Source organism: Takifugu rubripes, chromosome 1, assembly GCF_901000725.2.
Source record: "Takifugu rubripes chromosome 1, fTakRub1.2, whole genome shotgun sequence".
NCBI classification, from domain to species: Eukaryota; Metazoa; Chordata; class Actinopteri; order Tetraodontiformes; family Tetraodontidae; genus Takifugu; species Takifugu rubripes.
The window spans coordinates 3,606,334-3,633,671 of record NC_042285.1 but is presented as its reverse complement, the minus strand read 5'-3'; the positions used below and the strand labels follow the sequence as shown (position 1 = coordinate 3,633,671).

At 43.0% G+C, this 27,338-nt stretch overlaps 4 protein-coding genes and 1 pseudogene across 9 annotated transcripts; 2 read left to right on the top strand and 3 right to left on the bottom strand.

Moving 5' to 3' along the window:
• Window positions 1–7,784: 7,784 nt before the first annotated feature.
• LOC101071922 (microfibril-associated glycoprotein 4-like) lies at window positions 7,785–9,503 on the bottom strand. The gene is made up of 6 exons (XM_029849430.1): window positions 9,491–9,503; window positions 9,043–9,186; window positions 8,889–8,927; window positions 8,709–8,805; window positions 8,444–8,611; window positions 7,785–8,255 (listed from the first exon to the last, which is right to left on the bottom strand). Exons 2-6 carry the CDS (start codon window positions 9,160–9,162, stop codon window positions 7,999–8,001), a joined length of 681 nt encoding a protein of 226 aa, XP_029705290.1. The 5' UTR covers window positions 9,163–9,186; window positions 9,491–9,503; the 3' UTR covers window positions 7,785–7,998.
• A 2,138-nt stretch (window positions 9,504–11,641) lies between these two features.
• LOC105418589 (G2/M phase-specific E3 ubiquitin-protein ligase-like) lies at window positions 11,642–14,393 on the top strand (annotated as a pseudogene).
• A 1-nt stretch (window position 14,394) lies between these two features.
• On the bottom strand, window positions 14,395–20,464 carry LOC101071700 (prolyl 4-hydroxylase subunit alpha-1-like). Of its 3 annotated transcripts, XR_003885699.1 has the most exons (17): window positions 20,231–20,449; window positions 19,807–19,884; window positions 19,635–19,731; window positions 19,358–19,509; window positions 19,111–19,248; window positions 18,775–19,029; window positions 18,433–18,608; window positions 18,077–18,253; window positions 17,691–17,761; window positions 17,295–17,394; window positions 17,125–17,178; window positions 16,774–16,839; window positions 16,634–16,702; window positions 16,440–16,536; window positions 15,100–16,362; window positions 14,782–15,000; window positions 14,395–14,708 (listed from the first exon to the last, which is right to left on the bottom strand). XR_003885699.1 is itself a non-coding variant. In XM_011618367.2 (16 exons), exons 2-16 carry the CDS (start codon window positions 20,268–20,270, stop codon window positions 16,292–16,294), a joined length of 1,641 nt encoding a protein of 546 aa, XP_011616669.1. In that variant the 5' UTR covers window positions 20,271–20,319; window positions 20,430–20,464; the 3' UTR covers window positions 16,048–16,291. The 3 variants fall into 3 exon arrangements, 2 of the variants coding, with proteins under 2 accessions (XP_011616669.1, XP_029681400.1); XM_011618367.2 differs by lacking the exons at window positions 14,395–14,708; window positions 14,782–15,000 and having other exon boundaries at window positions 16,048–16,362; window positions 20,231–20,319; window positions 20,430–20,464; XM_029825540.1 differs by lacking the exons at window positions 14,395–14,708; window positions 14,782–15,000; window positions 18,077–18,253 and having other exon boundaries at window positions 16,048–16,362; window positions 20,231–20,451.
• Window positions 20,465–20,657: 193 nt separating this feature from the next.
• On the bottom strand, window positions 20,658–23,979 carry cox11 (cytochrome c oxidase assembly homolog 11 (yeast)). 3 transcript variants are annotated; one of them, XM_029851634.1, is made up of 6 exons: window positions 23,859–23,979; window positions 23,140–23,279; window positions 22,348–22,711; window positions 21,759–21,914; window positions 21,553–21,678; window positions 20,658–21,474 (listed from the first exon to the last, which is right to left on the bottom strand). In XM_029851634.1, exons 3-6 carry the CDS (start codon window positions 22,681–22,683, stop codon window positions 21,292–21,294), a joined length of 801 nt encoding a protein of 266 aa, XP_029707494.1. In that variant the 5' UTR covers window positions 22,684–22,711; window positions 23,140–23,279; window positions 23,859–23,979; the 3' UTR covers window positions 20,658–21,291. The 3 variants fall into 3 exon arrangements, with proteins under 3 accessions (XP_029707494.1, XP_029681150.1, XP_029681115.1); XM_029825290.1 differs by lacking the exon at window positions 23,859–23,979 and having other exon boundaries at window positions 22,348–22,406; window positions 22,504–22,711; window positions 23,140–23,335; XM_029825255.1 differs by lacking the exons at window positions 23,140–23,279; window positions 23,859–23,979 and adding an exon at window positions 23,011–23,133.
• On the top strand, window positions 23,948–27,209 carry LOC101071244 (chromobox protein homolog 2-like). 2 transcript variants are annotated; one of them, XM_011618365.2, is made up of 4 exons: window positions 23,948–24,118; window positions 24,206–24,249; window positions 24,854–24,919; window positions 25,011–27,209. In XM_011618365.2, the coding sequence occupies exons 1-4, from the start codon at window positions 24,091–24,093 to the stop codon at window positions 26,349–26,351; spliced, it is 1,479 nt and encodes a 492-aa protein (XP_011616667.2). In that variant the 5' UTR covers window positions 23,948–24,090; the 3' UTR covers window positions 26,352–27,209. The 2 variants fall into 2 exon arrangements, with proteins under 2 accessions (XP_011616667.2, XP_003977279.2); XM_003977230.3 differs by having other exon boundaries at window positions 23,982–24,118; window positions 25,004–27,209.
• Window positions 27,210–27,338: the final 129 nt, after the last annotated feature.

The window sequence follows — 27,338 nt, the reverse complement described above, 5'->3', positions numbered from 1 at the left end:
TGCACTATTATCTGGCACTGGAGGGAAGTCACGGCCAGTCTTTTCAAGTGAGCCACTGGTATTTGGTTGTGGCACATTCAGATGCTCCAGTCAGTCTCCTGCCCAGGTGATATGACAAGAAGATGGAGTCAGCCTCCCGTACCTGGACAGGGAGCTGGTTCCACAGCAGGGAAGCCTGGTAGCTAAATGCACGCCCCCCCCAGTCTGCTCCTAGAATCTCTGGGAACCACAAGTAGACCAGCATTCTGAGAGCGGAGCGGTCTATTGGGCTGGTAAGGTGTCACTAGCTCCTCCAGGTAGGATGGAGCTAGGCCTCTGAGGACCTTGTAGGTCAAAAGAAGGGTTTTAAAAATTATTCTAAATTTAACGGCCAGCCAATGAAGAGACCCAGTACAGGAGTTATGTGATCTCTTGTCAATACCTGTCAGAACTCTGGCTGCAGCATTTTGGATCAACTGGAGGCTTCTTAGAGAGGAGTTTGGACACCCTGACAATAAAGAATTACAATAGTCCAGCCTGGAAATAACAAATGCATGGACTAACTTTTCAGCATCATGCTGCGTCAGTAGTTTCCTGAGCTTTGCGATGCTTCTCAGTTCTAGAGACTATTTTAATGTGTGATTCCTTGACTTGCATCTTTAGACCTACAGCTTCATCTCTTTTCTCCTGGTTTTCTTCAGAGTCTGTGCCATCTTCCAGTGTGCAGAGCCTGAGCCTGTGAATCTTCTTCATTCCCACCCAGACTTGGGCCACTTATCAACATGCATCATCAAGGACTGAAAATGTTGTGGATTTAACAAGTAGCATTGTTCAGCAGAACACGTGTACACAGTGGAGAAACTTACTGGGGTGCCTGCAGGCCTTCATGATGACTTGGGCGCAACATCAAGAACATCCAACCTGGCGATGAGAAAGTCAATTTTAGTCATCTATCTAAATATATTTTGGAGGCAGAAGGTGATCTGACCTGCAAGACATGTTTAAAAGGGTGTCTTGCATTGGAGCATAGAGGTTTTTTGCCTTTAGAAACTTGATTTAGTATGATTAAGACTGGAAAAATATGATAACATGGCTAATTCACTAAATTTAGCTAGTTTCACACATAGCAAAGCTGTTTATAACACTAAAGTATCACTAAAGTAAGTGAGAAAGGCCAACTACATAAGTGATTCTGATAAGAATAAGGAAAGGCAGTGATATAGGTCCAAGTGGGGAAAGGCAACGAGCTTGTACGAAAGAGGAATGATGATGTCACTTACCTCCAGGATGGAGGTTATTATGAATCAGTAATATTCTTGCATCAAAAGTCAAATTAATCTATCAACTCAGTCGTGTGACTCAAATGATTCCAGTACAGTTCAATTATTTCTTATCTACAATTCATAAAGTTTCAGTTGATCCACTATCTCCTTTGTTTCCTCTCTCTACTTCACACCTTAAAAAACACCGACTGAAGCAACATTTCCCCACAAGAGACGCTGACCCTTCTTGACCCCTGACTGTATAGATGTGGGCACTAACATTTACATGTGATTTCTTCCCTTCTGATCTGTTCTACTGTGTTCTGCTGTGTTCTGTTCTCTTCTGTTTGTATTTTGTTCAGTTCTGCTCCATTCATCTTCTGTTCTGTTGTAAATGCTAGCTGTTCCTGACCACCTCTTGGTGCCATTGCTTTAGCTTAAATCATTGAATAGATAGAATCTTTAGACTTTAGATTTATGTTATTCATTCTCAAACATATTAAATTAACAAAATAGCAAAAATAAAAATAACTTTGTAACAAAACTAGTTTGTTCTGACCATACAAGAGTTCAGGTTCAGAATTAACTTAACTTCCTTATTAATAATAAGTAAATAAAATTTCTCAAAATGAGTTTATCATAATAGGACAAGTAAAGAACAACAATAGTACAACAATAAGAATACAAAAACTTAAAAATACAAAACAGATAAAACTGAAAGAAAATTATTGTCAATGGATTTACTGTTCCAATTTAAATAATTCCCTTCAACTGTATGTTCATCTATCTTCAGTCCAAGTAATTGAGTTTTAATATGTTTCAGTTTATTCAATGTCGTACATGTTTCCACTTCTTAATTACAGTTGTTGTATAAATGAACTCCCTTTATTGACATTCAGAGTTTTACATTTGTTCTCACTTATTTATTTATTTTATACACATTTTCCCCTCAGATGGCAACCATTTTCACTCATTTAGAGCAATTTGGTATATTGATAACACCTTCTTTAAATTTGTACATGAATTGAATAGCTTTTAAATCATCCACATCCTTGAATTTGAATGTTTTGAGTTTGACAAAGAGTTGATTTGTTCGTCTATGAGTGCTCTCAGTTATGAATCTTATTCTTCCCGTTGAAGGATGATTTTTGAGTCGGTCTTTGTTTTGTATCCCAAACTTCCAGACAATAGGTTCTATATGGGAGCATGAAGGAGCCGTACAATGTGTATATTGCTTGTTGATTTAGGAATTCTTTGTCTTCATGTAATATTGCAATTGAATAATATATTTTTAACACAAATTATTTGTGGATGCCAACATAATTTGCTGTTTTTTACTCCTGGAAATTTGATTTAATATACTCATTCAATTTCTCTGCCATTTATCCTGTTTCTTGTTTGAGTTGCTTGTGTCTTGTGATGGACTGTCTAGCCGGAAAATTGAACTAGAATACAGGAAAAGTCAGTAGATGTGAGTTGATTCCAAAATAAACACAACAGCAAGTTAAGTTCCCAGAGCAAAATACCAAAAAACAAACAAAAAGCCCTGAAGATGCCACAGGTGAAGACTGAAAAAAATGGGGAAAAAGGGGGAGAGAAGAGCACAGTGACTGTCACTTGGCAACAAAAGAAAGAAAAAGTGCACCTCTGGTGCTGGTACAGACTGTAACCTGCACTATTATCTGGCACTGGAGGGAAGTCACAGCCAGTCTTTTCAAGTGAGCCACTGGTATTTGGTTGTGGCACATTCAGATGCTCCAGTCAGTCTCCTGCCCAGGTGATATGACAAGAAGATGGAGTCAGCCTCCCGTACCTGGACAGGGAGCTGGTTCCACAGCAGGGAAGCCTGGTAGCTAAATGCACGCCCCCCCAGTCTGCTCCTAGAATCTCTGGGAACCACAAGTAGACCAGCATTCTGAGAGCGGAGCGGTCTATTGGGCTGGTAAGGTGTCACTAGCTCCTCCAGGTAGGATGGAGCTAGGCCTCTGAGGACCTTGTAGGTCAAAAGAAGGGTTTTAAAAATTATTCTAAATTTAACGGCCAGCCAATGAAGAGACCCAGTACAGGAGTTATGTGATCTCTTGTCAATACCTGTCAGAACTCTGGCTGCAGCATTTTGGATCAACTGGAGGCTTCTTAGAGAGGAGTTTGGACACCCTGACAATAAAGAATTACAATAGTCCAGCCTGGAAATAACAAATGCATGGACTAACTTTTCAGCATCATGCTGCGTCAGTAGTTTCCTGAGCTTTGCGATGCTTCTCAGTTCTAGAGACTATTTTAATGTGTGATTCCTTGACTTGCATCTTTAGACCTACAGCTTCATCTCTTTTCTCCTGGTTTTCTTCAGAGTCTGTGCCATCTTCCAGTGTGCAGAGCCTGAGGCTGTGAATCTTCTTCATTCCCACCCAGACTTGGGCCACTTATCAACATGCATCATCAAGGACTGAAAATGTTGTGGATTTAACAAGTAGCATTGTTCAGCAGAACACGTGTACACAGTGGAGAAACTTACTGGGGTGCCTGCAGGCCTTCATGATGACTTGGGCGCAACATCAAGAACATCCAACCTGGCATTGAGAAAGTCAAGTTTAGTCATCTATCTAAATATATTTTGGAGGCAGAAGGTGATCTGACCTGCAAGACATGTTTAAAAGGGTGTCTTGCATTGGAGCATAGAGTTTTTTTGCCTTTAGAAACTTGATTTAGTATGATTAAGACTGGAAAAATATGATAACATGGCTAATTCACTAAATTTAGCTAGTTTCACACATAGCAAAGCTGTTTATAACACTAAAGTATCACTAAAGTAAGTGAGAAAGGCCAACTACATAAGTGATTCTGATAAGAATAAGGAAAGGCAGTGATATAGGTCCAAGTGGGGAAAGGCAACGAGCTTGTACGAAAGAGGAATGATGATGTCACTTACCTCCAGGATGGAGGTTATTATGAATCAGTAATATTCTTGCATCAAAAGTCAAATTAATCTATCAACTCAGTCGTGTGACTCAAATGATTCCAGTACAGTTCAATTATTTCTTATCTACAATTCATAAACTTTCAGTTGATCCACTATCTCCTTTGTTTCCTCTCTACTTCACACCTTAAAAAACACCGACTGAAGCAACATTTCCCCACAAGAGACTCTGACCCTTCTTGACCCCTGACTGTATAGATGTGGGCACTAACATTTACATGTTATTTCTTCCCTTCTGATCTGTTCTACTGTGTTCTGCTGTGTTCTGTTCTCTTCTGTTTGTATTTTGTTCAGTTCTGCTCCGTTCATCTTCTGTTCTGTTGTAAATGCTAGCTGTTCCTGACCACCTCTTGGTGTCACTGCTTTAGCTTAAATCATTGAATAGATAGAATCTTTAGACTTTAGATTTATGTTATTCATTCTCAAACATATTAAATTAACAAACTAGCAAAAATAAAAATAACTTTGTAACAAAACTAGTTTGTTCTGACCATACAAGAGTTTGGGTTCAGAATTAACTTAACTTCCTTATTAATAATAAGTAAATAAAATTTCTCAAAATGAGTTTATCATAATAGGACAAGTAAAGAACAACAATAGTACAACAATAAGAATACAAAAACTTAAAAATACAAAACAGATAAAACTGAAAGAAAATTAGTGTCAAAGGATTTACTGTTCCAATTTAAATAATTCCCTTCAACTGTATGTTCATCTATCTTCAGTCCAAGTAATTGAGTTTTAATATGTTTCAGTTTATTCAATGTCATACATGTTTCCACTTCTTAATTACAGTTGTTGTATAAATGAACTCCCTTTATTGACATTCAGAGTTTTACATTTGTTCTCACTTATTTATTTATTTTATACACATTTTCCCCTCAGATGGCAACCATTTTCACTCATTTAGAGCAATTTGGTATATTGATAACACCTTTTTTAAATTTGTACATGAATTGAATAGCTTTTAAATCATCCACATCCTTGAATTTGAATGTTTTGAGTTTGACAAAGAGTTGATTTGTTCGTCTATGAGTGCTCTCAGTTATGAATCTTATTCTTCCCGTTGAAGGATGATTTTTGAGTCGGTCTTTGTTTTGTATCCCAAACTTCCAGACAATAGGTTCTATATGGGAGCATGAAGGAGCCGTGCAATGTGTATATTGCTTGTTGATTTAGGAATTCTTTGTCTTCATGTAATATTGCAAATGAATAATATATTTTTAACACAAATTATTTGTGGATGCCAACATAATTTGCTGTTTTTTACTCCTGGAAATTTGATTTAATATACTCATTCAATTTCTCTGCCATTTATCCTGTTTCTTGTTTGAGTTGCTTGTGTCTTGTGATGGACTGTCTTGGCGGAAAATTGAACTAGAATACAGGAAAAGTCAGTAGATGTGAGTTGATTCCAAAATAAACACAACAGCAAGTTAAGTTCCCAGAGCAAAATACCAAAAAACAAACAAAAAGCCCTGAAGATGCCACAGGTGAAGACTGAAAAAAATGGGGAAAAAGGGGGAGAGAAGAGCACAGTGACTGTCACTTGGCAACAAAAGAAAGAAAAAGTGCACCTCTGGTGCTGGTACAGACTGTAACCTGCACTATTATCTGGCACTGGAGGGAAGTCACGGCCAGTCTTTTCAAGTGAGCCACTGGTATTTGGTTGTGGCACATTCAGATGCTCCAGTCAGTCTCCTGCCCAGGTGATATGACAAGAAGATGGAGTCAGCCTCCCGTACCTGGACAGGGAGCTGGTTCCACAGCAGGGAAGCCTGGTAGCTAAATGCACGCCCCCCCGGTCTGCTCCTAGAATCTCTGGGAACCACAAGTAGACCAGCATTCTGAGAGCGGAGCAGTCTATTGGGCTGGTAAGGTGTCACTAGCTCCTCCAGGTAGGATGGAGCTCGGCCTCTGAGGACCTTGTAGGTCAAAAGAAGGGTTTTAAAAATTATTCTAAATTTAACGGCCAGCCAATGAAGAGACCCAGTACAGGAGTTATGTGATCTCTTGTCAATACCTGTCAGAACTCTGGCTGCAGCATTTTGGATCAACTGGAGGCTTCTTAGAGAGGAGTTTGGACACCCTGACAATAAAGAATTACAATAGTCCAGCCTGGAAATAACAAATGCATGGACTAACTTTTCAGCATCATGCTGCGTCAGTAGTTTCCTGAGCTTTGCGATGCTTCTCAGTTCTAGAGACTATTTTAATGTGTGATTCCTTGACTTGCATCTTTAGACCTACAGCTTCATCTCTTTTCTCCTGGTTTTCTTCAGAGTCTGTGCCATCTTCCAGTGTGCAGAGCCTGAGCCTGTGAATCTTCTTCATTCCCACCCAGACTTGGGCCACTTATCAACATGCATCATCAAGGACTGAAAATGTTGTGGATTTAACAAGTAGCATTGTTCAGCAGAACACGTGTACACAGTGGAGAAACTTACTGGGGTGCCTGCAGGCCTTCATGATGACTTGGGCGCAACATCAAGAACATCCAACCTGGCGATGAGAAAGTCAATTTTAGTCATCTATCTAAATATATTTTGGAGGCAGAAGGTGATCTGACCTGCAAGACATGTTTAAAAGGGTGTCTTGCATTGGAGCATAGAGTTTTTTTGCCTTTAGAAACTTGATTTAGTATGATTAAGACTGGAAAAATATGATAACATGGCTAATTCACTAAATTTAGCTAGTTTCACACATAGCAAAGCTGTTTATAACACTAAAGTATCACTAAAGTAAGTGAGAAAGGCCAACTACATAAGTGATTCTGATAAGAATAAGGAAAGGCAGTGATATAGGTCCAAGTGGGGAAAGGCAACGAGCTTGTACGAAAGAGGAATGATGATGTCACTTACCTCCAGGATGGAGGTTATTGTGATTCAGTAATATTCTTGCATCAAAAGTCAAATTAATCTATCAACTCAGTCGTGTGACTCAAATGATTCCAGTACAGTTCAATTATTTCTGATCTACAATTCATAAAGTTTCAGTTGATCCACTATCTCCTTTGTTTCCTCTCTCTACTTCACACCTTAAAAAACACCGACTGAAGCAACATTTCCCCACAAGAGACTCTGACCCTTCTTGACCCCTGACTGTATAGATGTGGGCACTAACATTTACATGTGATTTCTTCCCTTTTGATCTGTTCTACTGTTCTACTTGGTTCTCCTCTGTTCATGTTTTGTTCAGTTCTGCTCCGTTCATCTTCTGTTCTGTTGTAAATGCTAGCTGTTCCTGACCACCTGTTGGTGTCACTGCTTTAGCTTAAATCATTGAATAGCTAGAATGCTCTATCATTACAATTTAGATTTATGTTATTCATTCTCAAACATATTAAATTAACAACATATCAAAAATAAAAGTAAATAAATAAATAAAATGACTCAAAATGAGTTAATCAAAATAGGATAGTTTAAAAACTAAAATACTACTAAAATTAAAAAATGAAAGGAAAATCAACCTATAAAACAGAAACATAAAAATAATTCTGTAGGTTCATCTATCTTCTCTGTTTACATTATGCTAGGAAAGTGACATGTCTGCACTTGTAAAGAAGAACAACAACCCACGGAGGAAACAGGTCCTACATCAATTTGCTCAATATATTTATTGATTATTTATTGATTGATGTTATAATACATTAGGTATCTGAAATCACAATTCAAATCATTGTCTAAGTGACTAGAAGAGAATCAAGAGGTAATCACACACTCTGCTACAGACTATCTGAGAGAAGAAGAAAAGGTTTTGCTGAGCATTGACCCTAAAGCTCTACTGGACAGGACGGATCATCATGATGAATGACTTCAGTGAGTAGTCATGACCCTTCCAAGGCTGCCAGCTGACCCCAACAGCGAAAAGAGTACCATCGGCGCCCCAGCGATACACCCCATTGGGGTTTGCAGTGTGACATTTATTGTACCAGAAGGCTCCCAGGTATTTCCTGGCACAGTTTTCCTTGTCTAAAAGGTCGTTGTCTCTGTCCAAGGTGGTGAACTTCATTTGGTTGTGATTAACCAGTGCATCTCCTACAGAAGCACAACAATATTAACCAGTGGTCAGAGATTTCATTGTGATGTGACAGCACATTTTTTAACTGATGGGATGGATCATGTCGACTGTAGTGTAGTGAAAAGATCCAAGAAAACACAAATAAAGCAAATCATCTGTAAGTCAGAACCAGAAAGCCCAGAACAATCTGATGTTCATCCCTGACCTGCTCCTCCATCAGTAAAGTCTCCAACAGTCAGTTGATATCCAGAACTCTCATCACCAACAGCGAAGGAACCATAGCGAGCAAACACAGATTTGCCTTCATAGTCCTCCAACACCACTCGAAGCTCATATTGTTTATTACTCGTCAAGTAGTAGATGTTGTCGAGACCTACACATACACGGTTACAAACAAATCCCACGTGTTGTATTTGGTTACGATCAATGAAGTGAACCTACAACATGGATGAGACAACTGAGATACTCACCGATCCAGTACTCTGAAGTAGGCATACCGAAACCAACCTTGTAATGGTTCCAGGGTCTGTAGAAGTTGACTGTTCCATCCAATTTACGACTGATCACCTGAAGAAAAACATGGGACAGAGGATTGTTCCTTTTGTTCACGGTTTGGAGTGTTCTGACGGAGCCATGTTTAGGATACTCACAGTCCAGCCTCCATTATCAGTTTCCATGTCGCAGAAAACCTAAAAGCAACACAAAATGGATAGAAAGAGAAATGGAATGTTTCTTGTTCTAGCTGTCAAAGCTGTTAATGCAGTGTCAAGACTATGGTGGATGGGGAAAAAATCAGAAACATACCATCATTTCTGACATTTCTCCGGCAGGATAGATGGGGTACGTTCCACTGAAACGCTCAGTGACCTCACTGCAGTCTGCAGGCTCGGGATTTGGTTGACCACTGGCCAGTGTTGGGGCCATGAGGAAGAGGAGGACGAGTGATCCCTGCAACAGCCGCAGAATCAGTTAAACAGATCAATCACACAGCCAACTGCTAGTTTCAAAGCAATCTTCCCAAAACCAGCAACAACTGGGGCTCCCCACTTCATAAACTTCCTGTTGGTCCACCATCTCCTTCATTTCCTCTCTCTACTTCACACTACAGGCCCTTAAAAGAAGCAACATTTCCCCACAAGAAACTCTGACCCTTCTTGACCCCTGACTGTATAGATGTGGGCACTAACATTTAGATGTGATTTCTTCCCTTCTGCTCTGTTCTACTGTGTTCTGCTCTGCTCTGTTCTCTGACCTGACCCGCCAAGTCCACACTGGCCAGGGTGTTCTATAAGCCCTTCTCTGTCACTCCTGCCTGCTGTAAACGGAACTTTACAGTTCCGAGGGTTCACGTCCTCCTCCCTCGGTTCCGCATTCTAGCTCAGCTCTGTTTCCTTGTCTGCCTGAGTTCTGTTTGCCCGTGTACTAATAAAGGTCATTACCAACGGTCCCAGCTTTCCATAGTGCTGCTTTTGGGTCCCAATTGCACCCGTCACAGTGGGAGGTCTCTCATTTATTCTCTTAGTAGACATACCACTGTGATGCACAGGATATGAGCAATTCTGGGCTGGAGTCGATACTTTAGGTCTAGCTCCAATGCGGTTGTTGAAAGGTGCTTGGCTCTGGAGACTCAGCACATATTTCAGTCACTTTCAAATAAATCCATGGGATTGTATCAGCCAGATCGTATGTGGGCTGCTCAACAATAGATTCAATTAAATTCATCTTTGTTCATACAGCATCTGTTTCTTTCCAAAATTGCCTTTTGGACAACTGGATCTCTGGCTGGAGATTTTTCCGCTTCCCAAAGTAAAGTTTTCTTCTGTTTATTGGCTCTACAGAGTATTGTCAGGAAGATGTGGAAATATTTACAAGAGTAGCATGTGCGAGGAAGAGAAAGAAAACAGAACTAAAGCAAAGTGACATGTCTGCACTTGTAAGGGAGAACAGCCCACGGAGGAAACAGGTCCTGCATCAATTTGCTTCATATATTTATTGATTATTTATTGATTTACGTTATGATACATTAGGTATCTGAAATCACATTTCAAATCTTTGCTTAAGTGACTAGAAGAGAATCAAGAGGTAATCACACTGTGCTACAGACTATCTGAGAGAAAAAGAAAGACACACACATCTACACTTCATAAACTTCCTGTTGGTCCACCATCTCCTTCATTTCCTCTCTCTATTTCACACTACAGGCCCTTAAAAGAAGCAACATTTCCCCACAAGAAACTCTGACCCTTCTTGACCCCTGACTGTATAGATGTGGGCACTAACATTTACATGTGATTTCTTCCCTTCTGATCTGTTCTACTGTGTTCTGCTCTGCTCTGCTCTGTTCTCTTCTGTTCGTATTTTGTTCAGTTCTGCTCCGTTCATCTTCTGTTCTGTTGTAAATGCTAGCTGTTCCTGACCACCTCTTGGTGTCACTGCTTTAGCTTAAATCATTGAATAGATAGAATGCTTTATCACTGGACTTCAACAAAAATAAAAGTAACTTTGTAACAAAACAAGTTTATGTTGACCATACAAGAGTTCATGTTCAAAAGAAAAGGAGAGGAATGAAGTAAAAACATTTTTCTTTTAAAAAAAAAATTAAAACATAAATCAAATTGTTCACAATTAGTCAATTTTAATAGGATAAGTAAAGAAAGCCAAACTAAGACACTCACAATGTTGAAAATAATAATGAAAGAAAGAAAATATAACAGAAACAAAATTATAAAACACTTTCGTCAAAGGATTCACTTCCAACTGAAATAATCCCCTTCAACTGTATGTTCATCTATCTTCTATCAGTCCAAGTTATTCTGTTTTACTATGTTTCAGTTTATTCAATGTCGTACAAGTTTCCATTTCTTAATTAAAGTTGTTATATAAATTAACTCCTTAACAATGTGTATGTTGCTTGTTGATTTAGGAATTCTTTGTCTTCGTGTAATATTGCAATTGATTTATATATTAATGTTTTAACACAAATTATTTGTGGATAAATGTGATGGGCTGCCCAGCTGGAGACTGGAACTGGAATACAAGAGATTGAAACTCAGTAGATGTGAGTTGATTCCAAAATAAACTCATCAGCATGTTAAGTTCCCAGAGCAAAATACCAAAAGACAAACAAAAAGCCCTGAAGATGCCACAGGTGAAGGGAGGAACTGAAAAAAAGAGATCTCAAAAGAGTCCCCTGAAGCCGTCTCATCACCACAGACTTTCTCTCTGGACGTATTGAAATCTGATCAATACGTGAAGTTGATCATGGAGCAACAGAGAAACATCAAATAATTACGGTGGCCGAGAGGTGCAAAACACTTTTACAAGCGGCTGAAACAAATTTACAACTAACTTTTTCTACCGGAAAGGGAATTACCGACCCTTGGTACGGTTGGGCCAATGGATGCGTTCCGTCGGTCCAGTTGGTAATACCCTTTCCGTCAGAAAAAGGAGCCGGCACAAAACAAATTTACAAGTTACTTTTCAGCCGGAAAGGGAATTACCAACTTACCTTTTCAACAGGAAAGGGAATTGCCAACTGCATCATTTGAATCGAAAGCGGGTAAGGACTTTATCGTGACGCAGGATGGACGACATGCGAGTGGCCTTTTGCCCGTTTTGTGGCAAACATTTGATCAGATTGACGCCGTTTTGTGGTTTCTGTGGTCGGTCTTTGGCGTTTTTAAATGCCGCAGCCCAGACCGAAGAACCAGCCGTACCGGGGACGTCAGGGGACGGACCAGATCTGCTTCAGCAGTGCATAAATACTTTCATTATTTTTTTATGTTTATGAATTTTATGTTTGTAAGACGTTTTGATGTAGAGATTTTAATTTCCCAACAGTAACTACACAGACCTGTATGCATCAGATGTTGAGGACATGGATGAGGATCTGGTTGCGGTCGATGTTGGGAATTTGCAACACACTGCAGTGTAAGAACTTCTGACTGGCATTCCAGTTTTTTTGTTGTGAAGTATTGCTGGTATTTAACTAATTCTGCTAAAAGGGTTCATTGTGTGTTGATACCCATTAATTAAATCATTTTCTGTCATTACAGGGAGGAGATGAGCATTACACTGCCCGACATTGTGGCAAACTTGTCACTACCCATTGATCACAAAAGGGTCAGCAGGTTCAACATCTCCAGGGCTAATGTTTGGGATGGAGCGGTCAGAGGTTTCAAGCGTACAACATATACAGAAAAATGTGACATGCTGGTAAGATTTACTGATGATGCTGGTGTTTTTGAGGAGGGAATTGACACAGGTGGTCCCAGAAGAGAATTCTTCACTCTATTACATCGCTTATGAGACACCTGAAAGATCGGCCCATTTTCGATGGACCAGATGGACATCGGTTCGTGGTCTACAATGCAAAGGGTATGCATAGGGTTAGATGTGCGCTACACTAATTAAATATATATAAATCACATTGCATTTGCTGCTTTTCCTCGACGTCTTCAAGTGTATATATGTTTTAATTTTGCAATATGAATTCCTTTGCAGCTATTAGGGAGGATGAATATTTCATGGCAGGTAAGATGATAGCGGTGTCAGTGGTGCATGGAGGTCCAGGGCCCCACTTCCTGTCAGAAGATCTTGTACAGTATCTTGCTGGCCGACCTTCATTCAAATCAACAGTTAATGCAATAACTGATGAGGAAATAAGGAAAGTTTTGCGAGAGGTGAGAATAGCATAAAGCACAGTTTGGTAACCATGGTTACAGCATGTCAGTGAATAAAAATATGGAAGGATATCCAAATATTTATTGCGATGTTTCTCTGTTTTTTGTCTTTCAGATTGAGAATGCTGCTTCACTGGATGCTCTGCAAGAATGCACCATGAGACACAGCACAGTGTTGCAGACAGCAGGCTGTCTGAGACGCGTGACCTCTGTGGAAGAAAAGAAGGACATTGTGGCAGACTACGTCCGATGGTACGTTATTGACCGCAACTCATCTGTAATTGACAGGAAAGTTCAATTTTCATTTGTTTTTTGTCGTTCCACCCCCCTCTCCACCCCCCTAAAAAAAGAAATTTGCTTGAAATGTCTCATGGCATGTATATCTATGGTGTTACAACTGCTAGTCTATATGATGTCTGTCTCTCCATTCTCTGCCTTATGCTAATATATAAATACTCACGCCAACCTGTTCTGTCATTTGTTCATGTGACCATGTTTCTGTATGTGATTTGTCTAGTTTGCAACACTTACCATGTGCAAAAGAATGTTTGTTTTTTTTTTAAAGTAATGCAACCAACCTCAATTATGCGCTTGTTTAAGTGGATTGTAATTGTTGAAAATATAAACAGAAAAAAATATAACCTTATAAACTTATAAAATATATAAACCTAAGATAATACAATTTAGATAGTTTAATTGGTTGTTGCTGTTGGCACTACACAGCAGTGAAAGTGTTTGTGTTCACTTTGTAGATTCAAAGATGGGCTTTCAGCCCTCCAGTTTCTGACAGCACTACAGCAACACCCTTCTTTGCTGATCCCAGTTCTGTGCCACTCTGAAAAGCGACTAACTGGCGTTGACGTTGAGAGACTCTTTAGACCTGACGTCAGCCCTTCAGGGAGCAACAGGAGACAAAAAGAAAGTGTAACGTTGGGCTACTGGGCAGACTATCTCCGTGACTGTGAAGGTTTGTTTTGTTTTTGGTTATAACTACTTGGAAAAGCACATTACCATGTATATCTACCTGAACATTTTTTCTTTGCAGAAGGCAAGGCTGCTCTGTCTGTGGAAGACGTTTTGATGTTTGCCACAGGGCTGACATCACTTCCCCCTTCTGGGTTGGAACCGTTGCCAAAAATTGAGTTCCTGGACGGCTCTCCATTCCCAATGTCAAATACTTGTTTTAACTTGTTGAAATTACCACTCCTGGATTCCTACAGTGTGTTTAAGGCACAAATGGACTTTGGAATTCAAAATAGTCCAGGATTTGGCTGTTTATGAGCCATATTGGACTCAAAAAATGTTTATTGTTCTGCTGTTATGCTGTTGTCAGTTGCAAGTGTTTGATGTTAAAGTAAGAGGCTGTTTTGTTGTTTGTTTTATTTGGGGGGGGTTCATCATTCTGAAACTGTTCTGTTCATGAAACGGTAGTTCACAATTTTATCTATTAAAAAAAAGGAAATCCATGCTCATTACTACGCATTATGTTTATTCATATTTCCAACTTTAAAATAATGATGCTGCGGGTGACAAATTAAGACACTTTGTGTACAAGTTACACCTTTCTAATGTCTTTTCAATCATAGCTGAGTAATTTCTTTTAGTTTCAGATGCAGCTCAGTTGCAGACTGCCCGTACTCTGCCTTCTGTAAATGATTGCTCTGCATGGCCAAGTCCAGGTACTCCTGCATGTTTGCATCCCCACATGGAGCTCTTGTCAGGTGAGCCTCGGGAAAAGCATCCAGTTGAGTCTGTTCAATTTGAAATCCACAGTCTCTGGAGTCAAACCTATGTTACACAGAAGATATTATATTTATTTGAAAAACAAAATTACTGCAGACAATCTACCATCAAATATTACCGGTGTGGTAAGTAGTAGAGCTCATTGGGCACTCCTCCTGGACATGATGCTGTTCTGGAGGGCCGGATCCTGTGGCTGTTCCACAATCCAACACACTCATCCAAGTCCTTCTGAATGACATCACCAAAGCAGTATCTCAGTAGACACTGATGCTCATGACTCCCGTTGAAGTATCCGGCGTCTCTAAGGTCTGCAAATAGCTCCACCCAGAACTGACTCCTATGGAAATTGGCAAAATAAATGATAATTTTAAGCATATACATATGTATAAGTGAATGAGTGAAATAGAAGGTAAATTACTTGATGAAGGCCATTTACCTCCCCTTTCTGAATATGGACCACCAGGACTCAATCCTCTGGTTATTTGTGGATGAGCCATACATGTGGCTGGACGCTCCAGAGTAGTAGTCTCTGTGGGGGTGGCGTAGGGGGCACTGAATTGCAGCCATGATCCCGTTCTCCGTGTCGCAATCACTCCTCAATCTCATGGGAATGACAGAGGTTTCGCACGCATGACAGAAAATAGTGGCCGATCACACTTGGGTCATTATTTGAAAATCCATCAATACAGCCGGAAAGAGCAAAACCAATTGCCTTAAGTTTATCATAACCATCCGCGTGCCACATATAGTTCGGTCCCACGGAGTGGTAGGTTCTTCTGACAAACCTTCTCCGTGCTCTCCTCTCGCACCCGCGAGGATTGAGCTCCTGGAGCAAATTCATCACGCGATCCCTCTTCACTCGTAGATTGTACTTTTGTTTGAGTACAGCTGTCCAGGTCCACGAAGTTCCAGTCGGATGGCCCTAATTATGGCGTTTGTAGAGGAGTAATCCTTTCTGCGATATAATCCGGCTCCATTCAGTTTGCTTTTAAGCGACCTCAAGCTGATGTGCACACCGTGTAAACTTGACATCATGTCCACGATTACATCGTTAAGAGTGGCCCTCATGAAAGTACTTTATGCACTGCTGAAGCAGATCTGGTCCGTCCCCTGACGTCCCCGGTACGGCTGGTTCTTCAGTCTGGGCTGCGGCATTTATCAACGCCAAAGACCGACCACAGAAACCACAAAACGGCGTCAATCTGTTTAAATGTTTGCCACAAAACGGGCAAAAGGCCACTTGCATGTCGTCCATCCTGCGTCACGATGAAGTCCTTACCCGCTTTCGATTCAAACGATGCAGTTGGTAATTCCCTTTCCGGCTGAAAAAGTAACTTGTAAAAGTGTTTTGCACCTCTCGGCCACCGTAAATAATCCTTGAAAATCTAAATAAAATAAGTTTTATTTGTGTTTACATTAAGATAGGTTGTATAGTGAGTAGTCACAATCAATTGAATGATTTACTGATAAATTAATTCATCAATAACATCATTGAACATTAGTGTCTCTTTCTGTTCATAGATCAGCTCAGATCACTGGTTTTTGATTAATAATTACATTGATCACACACACACACACACACACTCTCTCCCGGAGGAGGAGGAGAAGTGGTGAAGCAGCAGCAGAGGTCAGACGTCCTCCTGGAGGTCGCAGCGCCGCCTGAACTCCTGCCCTCGCTCATGGATCCACTTGTTGGAAACTTTAGACAAACAACATTGGTGGAAATTAAATTAAATTAAATTAAATTATCACCACACACCTGAGAATAAAGCCCACCCCACTTGTTCCCGAGCAGGACCGGACAGGCGGCGTGTCTGGTCCGATAGTCTCCGTCTCCGCTGGGATGCAGGTTATACCAGAACACGGCTGACCCCTGCTGGCACACCCAAAGACTGCACAATCAATATCCCCGACAGGTGCTCACCCAGCAGCATTGATAAAAAAAATACATAAATAAAACAAAACTGCACCTTTTTGGGCGACACAGACGCGCCGATGTCAGTGAAGACAGTGGCGCCCCCTGCCTGCACCTCACTCATCTGCAGCATGAAGGAGGAGACAATCAATCATCCATCAGGAGTCAACTCACACCCAGAGACGCAGTACTGACATAGAGCAGCCAGGTGGCGATCCTGTTTCCTGTACCCAGCTCTTTAAATGCGTCTGGCTCATCTTTCTAGAAAGAAAAAAGGAGTAAACAGTCAGTCAATGCATGGCTGTCAGTCAAAAACACAAACCAGGACAAATACTAAAATTGGAACTTGTTGTCAAGTCAATTTCCTTTGGAATTCGACTCCAGGTGAGGCTGCAAGCGTAGCAAACTGAGGTGTTAGCATTAGCATGCCTTAAACCTCATGTAGAGCTCCGATGGATGACCATGCGCTGACCTACCTGACCTGATCTTAAAAGCATGACAGAGCTACATTATCTTGACTGGACCAAGAAACTGGAAGTGATTTACCCGCCCAAAGTCATAATGAGGTTCATACTGTCCTCCAACGCCATAGTTTGCCACCTAACCATACAAAAACAAACACAAACACACACACACACACACACAGATTAAGATACTCTGTCATCCTGTGGAGATGGAGCTGTGAGCAGGTAAATGCAGATCCAGGTGAGTGTTACCTGCAGGTCCTCAGCAGTGCTGACGTCCAGGCCGGTGATGTCCTCAATCCTCTGATTGATCCGATCCACAACAGGATGTTCAAACGCCCCGAGCCAGGCGCTGACGGCCGGGAGAGGACATTTTTTTATTAAAGAAAAGAGCCCCGGCTGTCAAACCAGTAAAATTCCAATGAAAAGAAAATGACGTCATCCATCCGTCCATCTCTCTCCTTCGACATTCACACCTGAGGTCCGTGTAACCTCACCAGTTCATCCCAAGTCACTGTATCTGGACTGTGGGAGGAGCCAGTGAACTCACGCACACAATCAAACTCCACAAACTGCTGGACCGTGGTTGGATGATGATGATTGCTTTCATAGTTCAATGAGAAGGTTCTTGATCACTGATCAGGTTACCTCTTAGAGACTCTATAAGGAGCCGTGGTCAGCTGGCCCGTCTGAGGATCATGAACTGTTGCACGCCGCAGCTGTTCAGCCAATCACAGAGAGGTGGAGGAGGTGGCGGCGAGGTAGGGGGGTAAAATAAGAGGGGGGGGGGCAGTCAAGAGGAATTGTGTTTCTTCATGAAATGACAAAAAAGCTGCAAAAACTAACAGGTCATGCTTCCAAACAGAACAATCCAGAGGTTTCCCTGACCAAATTGATGTCAGTACTATTGTTTAATTATGGCAAGCTAGGTTAGTTAGCACAGACAGACAGACAGATAGGCAGGCAGACAGACAGATAGACAGACATATAGGCAGGCAGGCAGACAGAAACGGGTCCTGGCTGTTTCCTCTCACCCTGGGTTTGGCGAGCTCTTTCACCGTCTCCATTTCCCTGTTGGACAAAATGTCATGGTACCTGACGATGTGAGGGCGATCCCACTCATCCTCCTGCTTCACTGGACCGATCACGTACTTTGGGTGACGGCCGTTGTCATAGTAACGACAGAACAGTTGACTCTGTCTCCGAGCAGTCTGAGGTAACGGCAGTTCATGGACGGAGACAGACAGACAGACAGACAGACAGACAGACAGACAGACAGACAGACAGACAGACAGGTGTATTTTATTGCTCCCCAAATCCCAGGAAATTAAACTGCTTTGGTTTTTTGTCACCGATGAGGTCAGATGAACACAGATATCGGTACGCTCACCATTTTCAGACCTTCACCACGACACAGCTGCTCGTACTTCTTCCTCTCTGACCGGTAATCGTTAGGTTGGTGGTTCTCGTCCCTCCCTCCTTGCTCGCTCTGCGCCACCTTGTTCTGCTTTGCTAACTGATACTCGAAGTACTTCCTGTTTCCAGTAGCTCTCTGGTGTGTTGAGTCTAGAGAGAAATGAATCTTAGTTCTCAGATGTATTTCTGGCCCTTCAAGAGGTTCCGTTAAAACCAAATGCCGTTGGTGGAGGTTAAAGCGAACAGCTTCCAGGGCACGATTGAATTTTTACAGATTAAAGCCAGCAGGTGACAGGTCTTGTTTCCTTTTACTGACCGAGCTCCAGTAGTTTCTTGGTGAAGTCTAGCGCTCTCTCCAGCTCCCCCTGCTGGTACACAGAGTAGCTGAGGTGGTCCAGAATCATGACCGCATCCACAACACCAGGCGTTTCTCCCTTTTCCATCTGCCTTAGAGCCTGAAGCATCCACAGCTCCGTGTGGTAGTAGTCTCCCTCTGAGTACGCTACCCTCCCGAGCTCAAAGCAGTCGTCCACCGTCAGAACGCTTTGGCTGGTGTAGGCCGAGGAAGAACCTGAGCAGTCGGGGAGAAAGCCTCCGATAAAGTTTTACCTCAGGATTTTAAACGTCAAGACAGCCCCAAATCTGTCCTAACCTAGGATCTTGCCGGTGGAGATGGCGTCGGTGTCCAGCTGATAGGTGTCCAGCAGCCTCGTCAGAGCTTTGGCAGCACCACTCTGGTCTTCATCGCTGGGGAAGTGCTGCCTTTGGATGGTGAGGTTAGAGAGAAAGGCTGGAAGAGCAGGGAAAATGGAGGCATACGGAGAGGGAGGACTCAGTGCGACTGACAGGAGATGGTCCAACTCACAAGAAGCAACATATCCCACTTTGTCAGTGTGTACCATCAGCGGTGTCTGTGAGGACAAGGTGCTCGAGCTCCGACCACTCCGTGTTAAGTCTTCGAATGAGTTTGAAGGCGTTCACTGGGTGCCCCAGGAAACCATCGGGATCGCTGGTAGCTGCCGTAGAGAGAAGGTCCAGTTTGTCCGCCCATCTAGATGTAAAGAGAGTTTTATCCCCAATGCAATTTATCCCGTTAGCATGCGGTCATGGTAGCTTCACTGCTGTGCACAACACATGCCAGTAACCTATCCTGAGGTCACCGTGTGCGAGTCTTACTGTTTGATCTGGGCGAGCTTGTTCTCCTCAGCTCTAATGTAATCCTTCAGCGAGGTGACCAGGTCCCTCTCAGTGAACAACAGGTCAGTCATGTGACCTGCAACAGCCACAAGCAGAGATTTTAAAATAGCCAGCTGCCTCCAAAAGGTGCATAGACCAGCTCCAACCTCACCAATGGAGGCGAAGACATCACTGTGAGCCAGGGAAGGAGTGAAAACGATGACCAACAGGAACTCAATCGCCATCAAGTCTGCAAGAAATAAAACCACTAGATTTTCACGGGAAAACGATCCCAACATTTTAACATTGAAGCACCTGGTGCTCATATCTCAATAGATGTAACCGCTGTTGTCGTTTTTATTCATTATCCAGCATTAAATCATTTCCGACAAATGATTTAGGAAAAAAATGATTTGTTATAAAACTATTATTGAACGGTAAATATTAAAATTCTGCAAAGCTTAGATATATACGATCACACACACTTCAATTCAATTGGCTTCAGACAGAATGATAAGAAATGTGCAATTCATAATTCTAAGGTCGATGATAAAGTGAGATTGTGTTTTAATTTTTAGAGAAAACAATCTTCGCACCTCGGCAGGAAAGTAAAGAAAATCCGGTGACTGTTTTCATTTTAACAACGGTGACAGAACCGAGACATGAGGAAGGATTTTATTTCCAACTGGGGGGGAAAAACAGTAAAATGAAAACAAAAAAATATTTTAAAATCCAAAATAAGAATTCATATTTTAGAGAGAACGCAGCTGCGACATGAACTCTTCTTCTACGAACCTACTTCTTCTTTTTCTTCTTCTACGTTTCCTTTTCAATGTTCAACATGACCATACCCGGAGTTATACTGCCGCCTGCTGGACTGGTCAGATTTTCCACCATCACTGGAATTGGAACATGGAACGTTACATCGCTGTTGCTCCCTTTCTGACATATTACGTTTGCTTCAAGGTAATATTGAAAGGCGATCATATCTGGTCAATAAAATCGGAATATTGTTTTTTCATTGTTTTGCATGAAGGAATATTTATTGTTCGCCATTCTTCAGATCAGTGTACACAAGAATGTTTTAAATTACAGTTGACAATTCGGACGGAAAAAACAAACTCGATTCCATGTCAATGTGAAGAACATTGACACGGAATCCTGAGAAGATGCAGACATTCCATGAGAATTAGCATCTATAAAAAAAAATTGAGGAAAAACTCAGTGGCATCTGCATGATTTTGTGCGAGAATATGAAAGGACAAATGAAAGAATTAAATTAAGAAGTTAAAAGAATGAAAAATCTATATTAAAATTCAGCTAAGGAATTTAGAGGGCAAATGCACAAATATAAAGGAAACATATACTTATGAAAACATTGTTTATTCCACTCAATGTGAATTCAGGACAAGTCACTAGGTGAAATATTAGAAGTTGCTGACTGTTCACTGCTTACGGAGCAGAGTTCATCTTGCATAGCAACAGAATTTCTCTTCCATCCCTCCGACAGAAATTGGCTTCTTGACCGTTTCGGTCAGACAGCATCGATGATAATGTCATCAGTGTTACTCATGTTGCGTTCACGTGAGAGAAATCGCAACCTTTGCGAGTCTTTTGATTTGGATGCGGACCAGAACTCGGTCCTGTCTGATCCAGTCTAGCTGTACCCTGGTAGAGGAAGCTTCTGACCCTCCTTGGCCTCAAAGAAAGTGTAGGAAAGTGTGATGGTGTCAACCCGCGCCATCCTTGGGTCTTCGTCAAATTCTGGGTCAATGTAGAAGAAGACGGGCATATCGACCTCCTCGTGGGGATTCAATCGCTGCTCTTCAAAGCAGAAACACTACAGACAGAACACAGAGGAAGTCATCATGGAAGACAACGGTGTGCAGAGGCACATGAGCTGGACTCGCCACTCCACCTGGATCTTGTTGAAGTACTGTCCAGCCTCGAAGGGAACCACATTGTAGGTGGAGATGCCGGTGATGGGTTTATCTGTGGGGTTCTTCGCTCTGTAGAATGCCAGTGCCGTCTCACCAGGAACCACCTACGCCATAAACAACAGCAGTTGAATTTCTGCTTAGAACTGAATCCAGAATAGAAACACAAATAACTCGAGATACTCACAAAGACCTCTGTCTGCTGCGGTCTAAAGTTCCACTGCATGCTGGCATGTCGATCTGCGTTGAAGGTGATCTTGATGACACGTTCAGGTACAGGCTTCATTGTCTCCACCTGATCAGCGTCATGTCCAGCAACCGCCATGCCACCAAGGCCTGACGCCTGGTTGACAGAAGACAGCAGGTTTTTTGTTTTACCTGAATCTTTTATCAATCAAATCTTTATTTATACAGCATCTGTTCCAAGCAAAATTGTCTCTAGATGCTTTCCAGAATCCCAGGGCCTGACCCCAACAAGCAACAGTGGCAAGGAAAAACTCCCCTTTAACAGGAAGAAACCTTGAGCAGGACCAGGCTTATAGGGGTCCCCCCTCCTCCTGCTGATAGCCAGCTGGGCAGAGAAGGAGGAGAAGGGGGAGAGCAGGTAGAAGAGAGAATAGGCATAGATCATGTGCTATTATCACATATGAATACAGTTCAGTCTTCCAGTCACAAGGTTATTTCCCCTGCCTGTGTACCAACACTGAAAATTAATGAGTTGTTGCTTGTGCTGTAAAAACACATGTTTATTTTGATTTTTTTTTTTTCTAACACACCTGACAGTAGAGTCTGTAGAGCGGCACAGCGGCGTACGAAAGGCCGATCATCCCCACTCCTGCAGCAGCAATGTATGTCAGAACAGTTTTGTTCCTAGCCTTCCATTCCTCCTCCTGCCCTTTGAACTTCCCGTTTCGACTTTTGACACCACGGACCTGACTATGGAAGTGTGCAGGAAACCGACGGGGTGTTAAGATCTCGGCTTGAGAGTGCAGCCTCGTCCTTGGAGCATCGAGGCGAGGCAGCGGGACGCATCGTGTAAATAACATTCGACTGTAGCTGCAGCACTGATGGGGAAGGCGGTGGGGCAGGAGCCCAGCCAACATGGTGCACATATGAAGATAGCCAGGAGGTAAAACTCAGCTGTGCAGAAAACAACATTTAGAACAGTAAGTAAGAGCTCATTAAAGTTAAAAGGATCATACACAGAGAAAGATTCACCCAATGGTTATCAACAGTACAGCTGAAAACAGACGCAATTACAGACAATCTTCCCCAACTAGCGCCACTCACTGGGCAAAACTTTAATATTCTATATTTATATAAACTTTATGGCGCTAAAAAAGAAACTGTCCATGCCCAACACTGTTATTTACCAAACTCGTAAATTCGATTTTAAAAGCTGTCAAACTCTTTAAGTCCCCAAGATGAATAATTCTGACCTCCACAATTAGAACCCTTGTCGGGTCTGCCGGATCCAACAGGCAGCTAACAGGTAGTTAATGTTAGCGTGCTAACACAACGAATTTCTGTCATAACGATTTTTTAATAGAGAACACGAGGGGTCAAACCTGTAAAAAATGATATTCGCCGTCATCCACCGCACTAACATCTGAGAAACTGGTTATGAGACAGGACGGGAGGCGGAAACGTCCGGCTGTATCCCCTCCCAACGTACAAAGGTTCCGCCAAGACACAAAAGTTCCGATGACTGAAAACAACCGGAACACCAGCGAGGTTACACACATTAACCATATGTGTTTCGGTCTAAATAACGGAATGGTCATGAAAATGCAAATTATTTTGTTGCCCAGTTACAAAATGCAAACGCACAGTTGTCAATACATGAATAAAGGTACCTATGAAATTCTTCACCGCACTGTTTTCGCTTACGTAACACTTAAAGTAATCTAATATCCACTATAAAAAGAAGGAAAGACTGATAAATGACTCTCTCATTATCATTCGGTTTCTCAGGTTGGTTTGTTAGTTTTTTATTTTTCTGTTTTGGTTTGTGCGTGTAGGGTATTTCTGCATTGTCGTAATGTTTTAATAAACACGGAGAAACAAGGGCTATGATGACCCCCTTCTTCAGGTGCACCCTAAAGGAAACGAAACCTAACGGTCCGAAAGTAAGCCGCTCTGCTCATTCATTTTTTCAAGTCAGACCTATATTTCAGAATTCAAATCCGTCTTTCAAATTGTGTCACTTTTCTGAATTGTGTCTGAATATAGACATTTATTGGTAAATCTAAAATCAGTATTTACAGAAAAACCTGGAGAAATTTACCTTTCGCTTGTTTCTGTGATTATTTAAAAACACGAATACAGCAAACACGAGCTGCACTAAAGTGTATGATTACAAATAACCGTCTTAAAATATTAATAAAGCAGCATTACGACTGATTATTATTGTTTACGCGAGGAGAGCGGAAGTACGGTGGCCGTGTGAGATCTAAAAGGCTCCGTGTGTTCACCGTAGTCATGGAGGGGGTTACGGTCGGACAGGTATTTGACGCCGAATGTATCCTCAGCAAACGGCCACGGAAGGTAAGAGCAGGCGGCTGATAGTACCGCGGGGCGCGTGTTCAGTCCGGGCGTACCACCTGCGTCTGACGCTCTTTATCTCCTCTGCAGGGAAAGTTCGAGTATCTGGTCAAGTGGAGAGGCTGGTCGTCCAAGTAAGTAGCTAGCTAGCCCACCGCGTTAGCCGCCGCTGCTAACGTCGCACACATCAGTGAACAATGCGGCTGCACCGCCGCCGCCTTTACGTCCTGTCGCGGACTGGACTGCAGCCACCCCGCAACCGAGCCATTAACCCGGATCGATGCCGCTGCAGTTATCCTGACTATGGTTTTATGTTTTAAACGTTTTTTTGTTTTGTTTTTTAAATCGAACAGCTGACGCTAATGTCAACACTTGCGTCACGTGACATGACTGAGGAACAATAACCCTGTCACTATAGAAACATCAGTGCCCCAGCTACACCTGGTGATAGATGGTGGAGTGTTGATGACTTGGATAGGTCGCTACTGGTTTTGAAAGGATTCTGAAGCATTTGATACACACCCCGTCTGTTTAATCGAAATATTGGAGCATCAAAAGGAAACCTCAGGCCTCCACTGTAGGAATCCAACAAGGGTCAAATCATACTCACATCAGTGTTTTTGGTCTTTACCTAGTCACCATAGCTAATGTAAACACACTGCTTATCCACCAACTCGTGGGACCCAGAACATGACATTGACATGATGTAAAAAGTGAAAACTTGTGTGATGTTTTCAGGCACAACAGCTGGGAGCCGGAGGAAAACATCCTGGACCCGCGGCTGCTAGCGGCGTTCCACAAGAGGTGCGCTTGTTTTTACTGATTAGTGACCGACTGTCACTTTTGACGTTCTCGCCGCTGGTTTGCTGATTGTTTGCTTTCCTGTAGAGAACAGGAACGAGAGCTTCTGTTCCAGAAGAAAGGGAAGAGGCCGCGAGGACGACCCAGAAAGATTCCACTTCCTGAGGTGTCTCCAGATCCCTCTTCGTCGTCCTCCTCCTCAGGCCTGTCGGAACCGTCCTCGGATGATGAAGAGCAGGTGAAAAAGGTGAAGGCAGGTCCGAGGGTGCAGCCCGGCCCACAGAAGCGGCCTCAGATCCTCCTGGCCAGGCCGGATCTCCCACGCAGGAAGAAGCGCGGGAGGAAACCGTTGCACCCTGACCTCAAGGCAAAGAACGAACCTCCTCCTCAGCCTTCTCGCCACCATCACTTGATCAGACCGCAGAGGGCGGAGCTCCGCCCCGGCATAAAGAAACCTCTCCAGCCCGCCAGCTTCACTTACACCGGTCTGGCCCGGACCTCCAGGGATGAAAGTTCCACCAGCAGTTCCTTTAGCCATACCTCCGCCAAACCCGGGTCTGTGAGCGGCACCTGGTCGAACCGCTCCCTGGTCTCCTGCGGCTCCGCCTCCTTCAACAGAACTAGTCCATCCCCGCAGCACAAGATGTCGCTGTCCGAGCTGAAGCGCTCTGTGTTGGACACCGGCATCTTCAAGGCGGTCCCACTGAAAAACCCCAGCGCCGCCTCGTCCCTGGGTCTGCACGGGGGCTTCGTGGGGGGTCAAGCGGTCCAGCGTCCTCCGCTCAGCCTAAGGAAGCAGGAGGGCGTCGGCGGCGCGTCGTGTTTGGTTCAACACAAGCAGCAGAACGCCGCCCTCTCCAAACCGTCTTCCTTGACGGCTCACCGGGATCGGATCAACCAGGCTTTCGGCCTGCGCACCCTAAACCTGCACGCTGTGGGCCGCACGCCATCCAGCGGCAGCCATCAGGGCAACATCAGTGGCGCCGGCGCCGCCACCTCCAGGTCCAGTCTACGCAGCAACGCTGGCGTGGTCAAGGGTGTCGCTGAGAGGCTCAAAGACACCCGGACCTCAGCCGGACAAGGGCGCGGTCTTCCTGCAGGGGGCGGGTCCGATCAAAGGGCGGCGAAGGAGACACTGGCAGGAGGCGCCAGGCTGGAGGACAGGAACCTGAGCAGGGGCGTGAACGAGCTCAGCGCCGGCGACTCGGACGAATCCAGCAGCAGCGAATCCGAAGCAGCGGCTGCCGCGTACCTGAGCAACAGCCGGCGGAGCCTCGGCGACGACACGAACGAGTCGGACACGGAGACGGACTGGCGTCCCGCCAGGAGCCTCCTGGAACACGTGTTCGTCACGGACGTCACGGCCAATTTCCTCACCGTGACGGTGAAAGAGTCGCCAACCAGCGTAGGATTCTTCAGCTCAGGCGGTCACTAACTTCCTGCCTCAACTCTCAGGGGTCCTGCTCCACTCCAGGTCCTGATCCAGACTCCAGCCCGGATATTTGTAGGAACATAAAACCGGAACCCTGAAGAGATTTACGGTCGCGAAAAATCCGAGATCATTTTGAATCGAACGTTTTATTTAGAACAAAAGCTCAACGGATCAAAACTTCACTGTGTACAAGAAGGGTTTTTAATGTATCACCTGAACAGAAAGTTGTTTTTCTTAGTGACTTCAAAAGGAGCAGCTTTATTGTTTTAAGGCCACGTTTGCAGCCTTATTCTGTTACTCGACAGTTTGTGGTGACGATGATGAAGAAACGATGGATGTAAACGTGCCTCAGGTGTCAGTCGGCCGTCTGAACATTTGTACTCGTTGGACCTTTTAAACTAAATATTTTTTAATGTCCGAAAACCCCCAAATCTTGTTTGGGTTTTTTTTTTTATATATGTGTTTTGGACCAAAGCTGTTGTGATTCTGAAGGGTTTTCCTTTGTGTCAGTATTACGGAAGTACAGTTAAAACATGACCACGACTCCATCAAATAAATAATTGATTTGATCCGTCTGTTGAAATACATGTTAACTTATATTTGTAAATTTCTCGTTTCTGATATCTGGTGCTAATATTGATCCTTTATCTTCAGATACTGTACGTGTAGCTGATGTGAAATAAATATTGAACTGGAAAATGTGCTGTTCTCAGTGGCTCCACCAGAGGTCTCTGTCGGACAGTTACATGTAATGTTGCATTTATTGGGAAGATGATCACGACCACGTGGTCGGACGTCCTAAAATTAATCTTTGTTCGAATGATAACCGATATGGATTAATAAAAATTGATTTTAAAAAAATCATTAAGGCTTTCCGTTCATTTTAGTCAGAAATTCAATACAAGCTGAAAGAATTTCTTCCTTAAAAGGTGAGAGTGGCAATTTGATTTGCGAGCGTGTACATATTTACCTGTAATGATTTCAACAGTC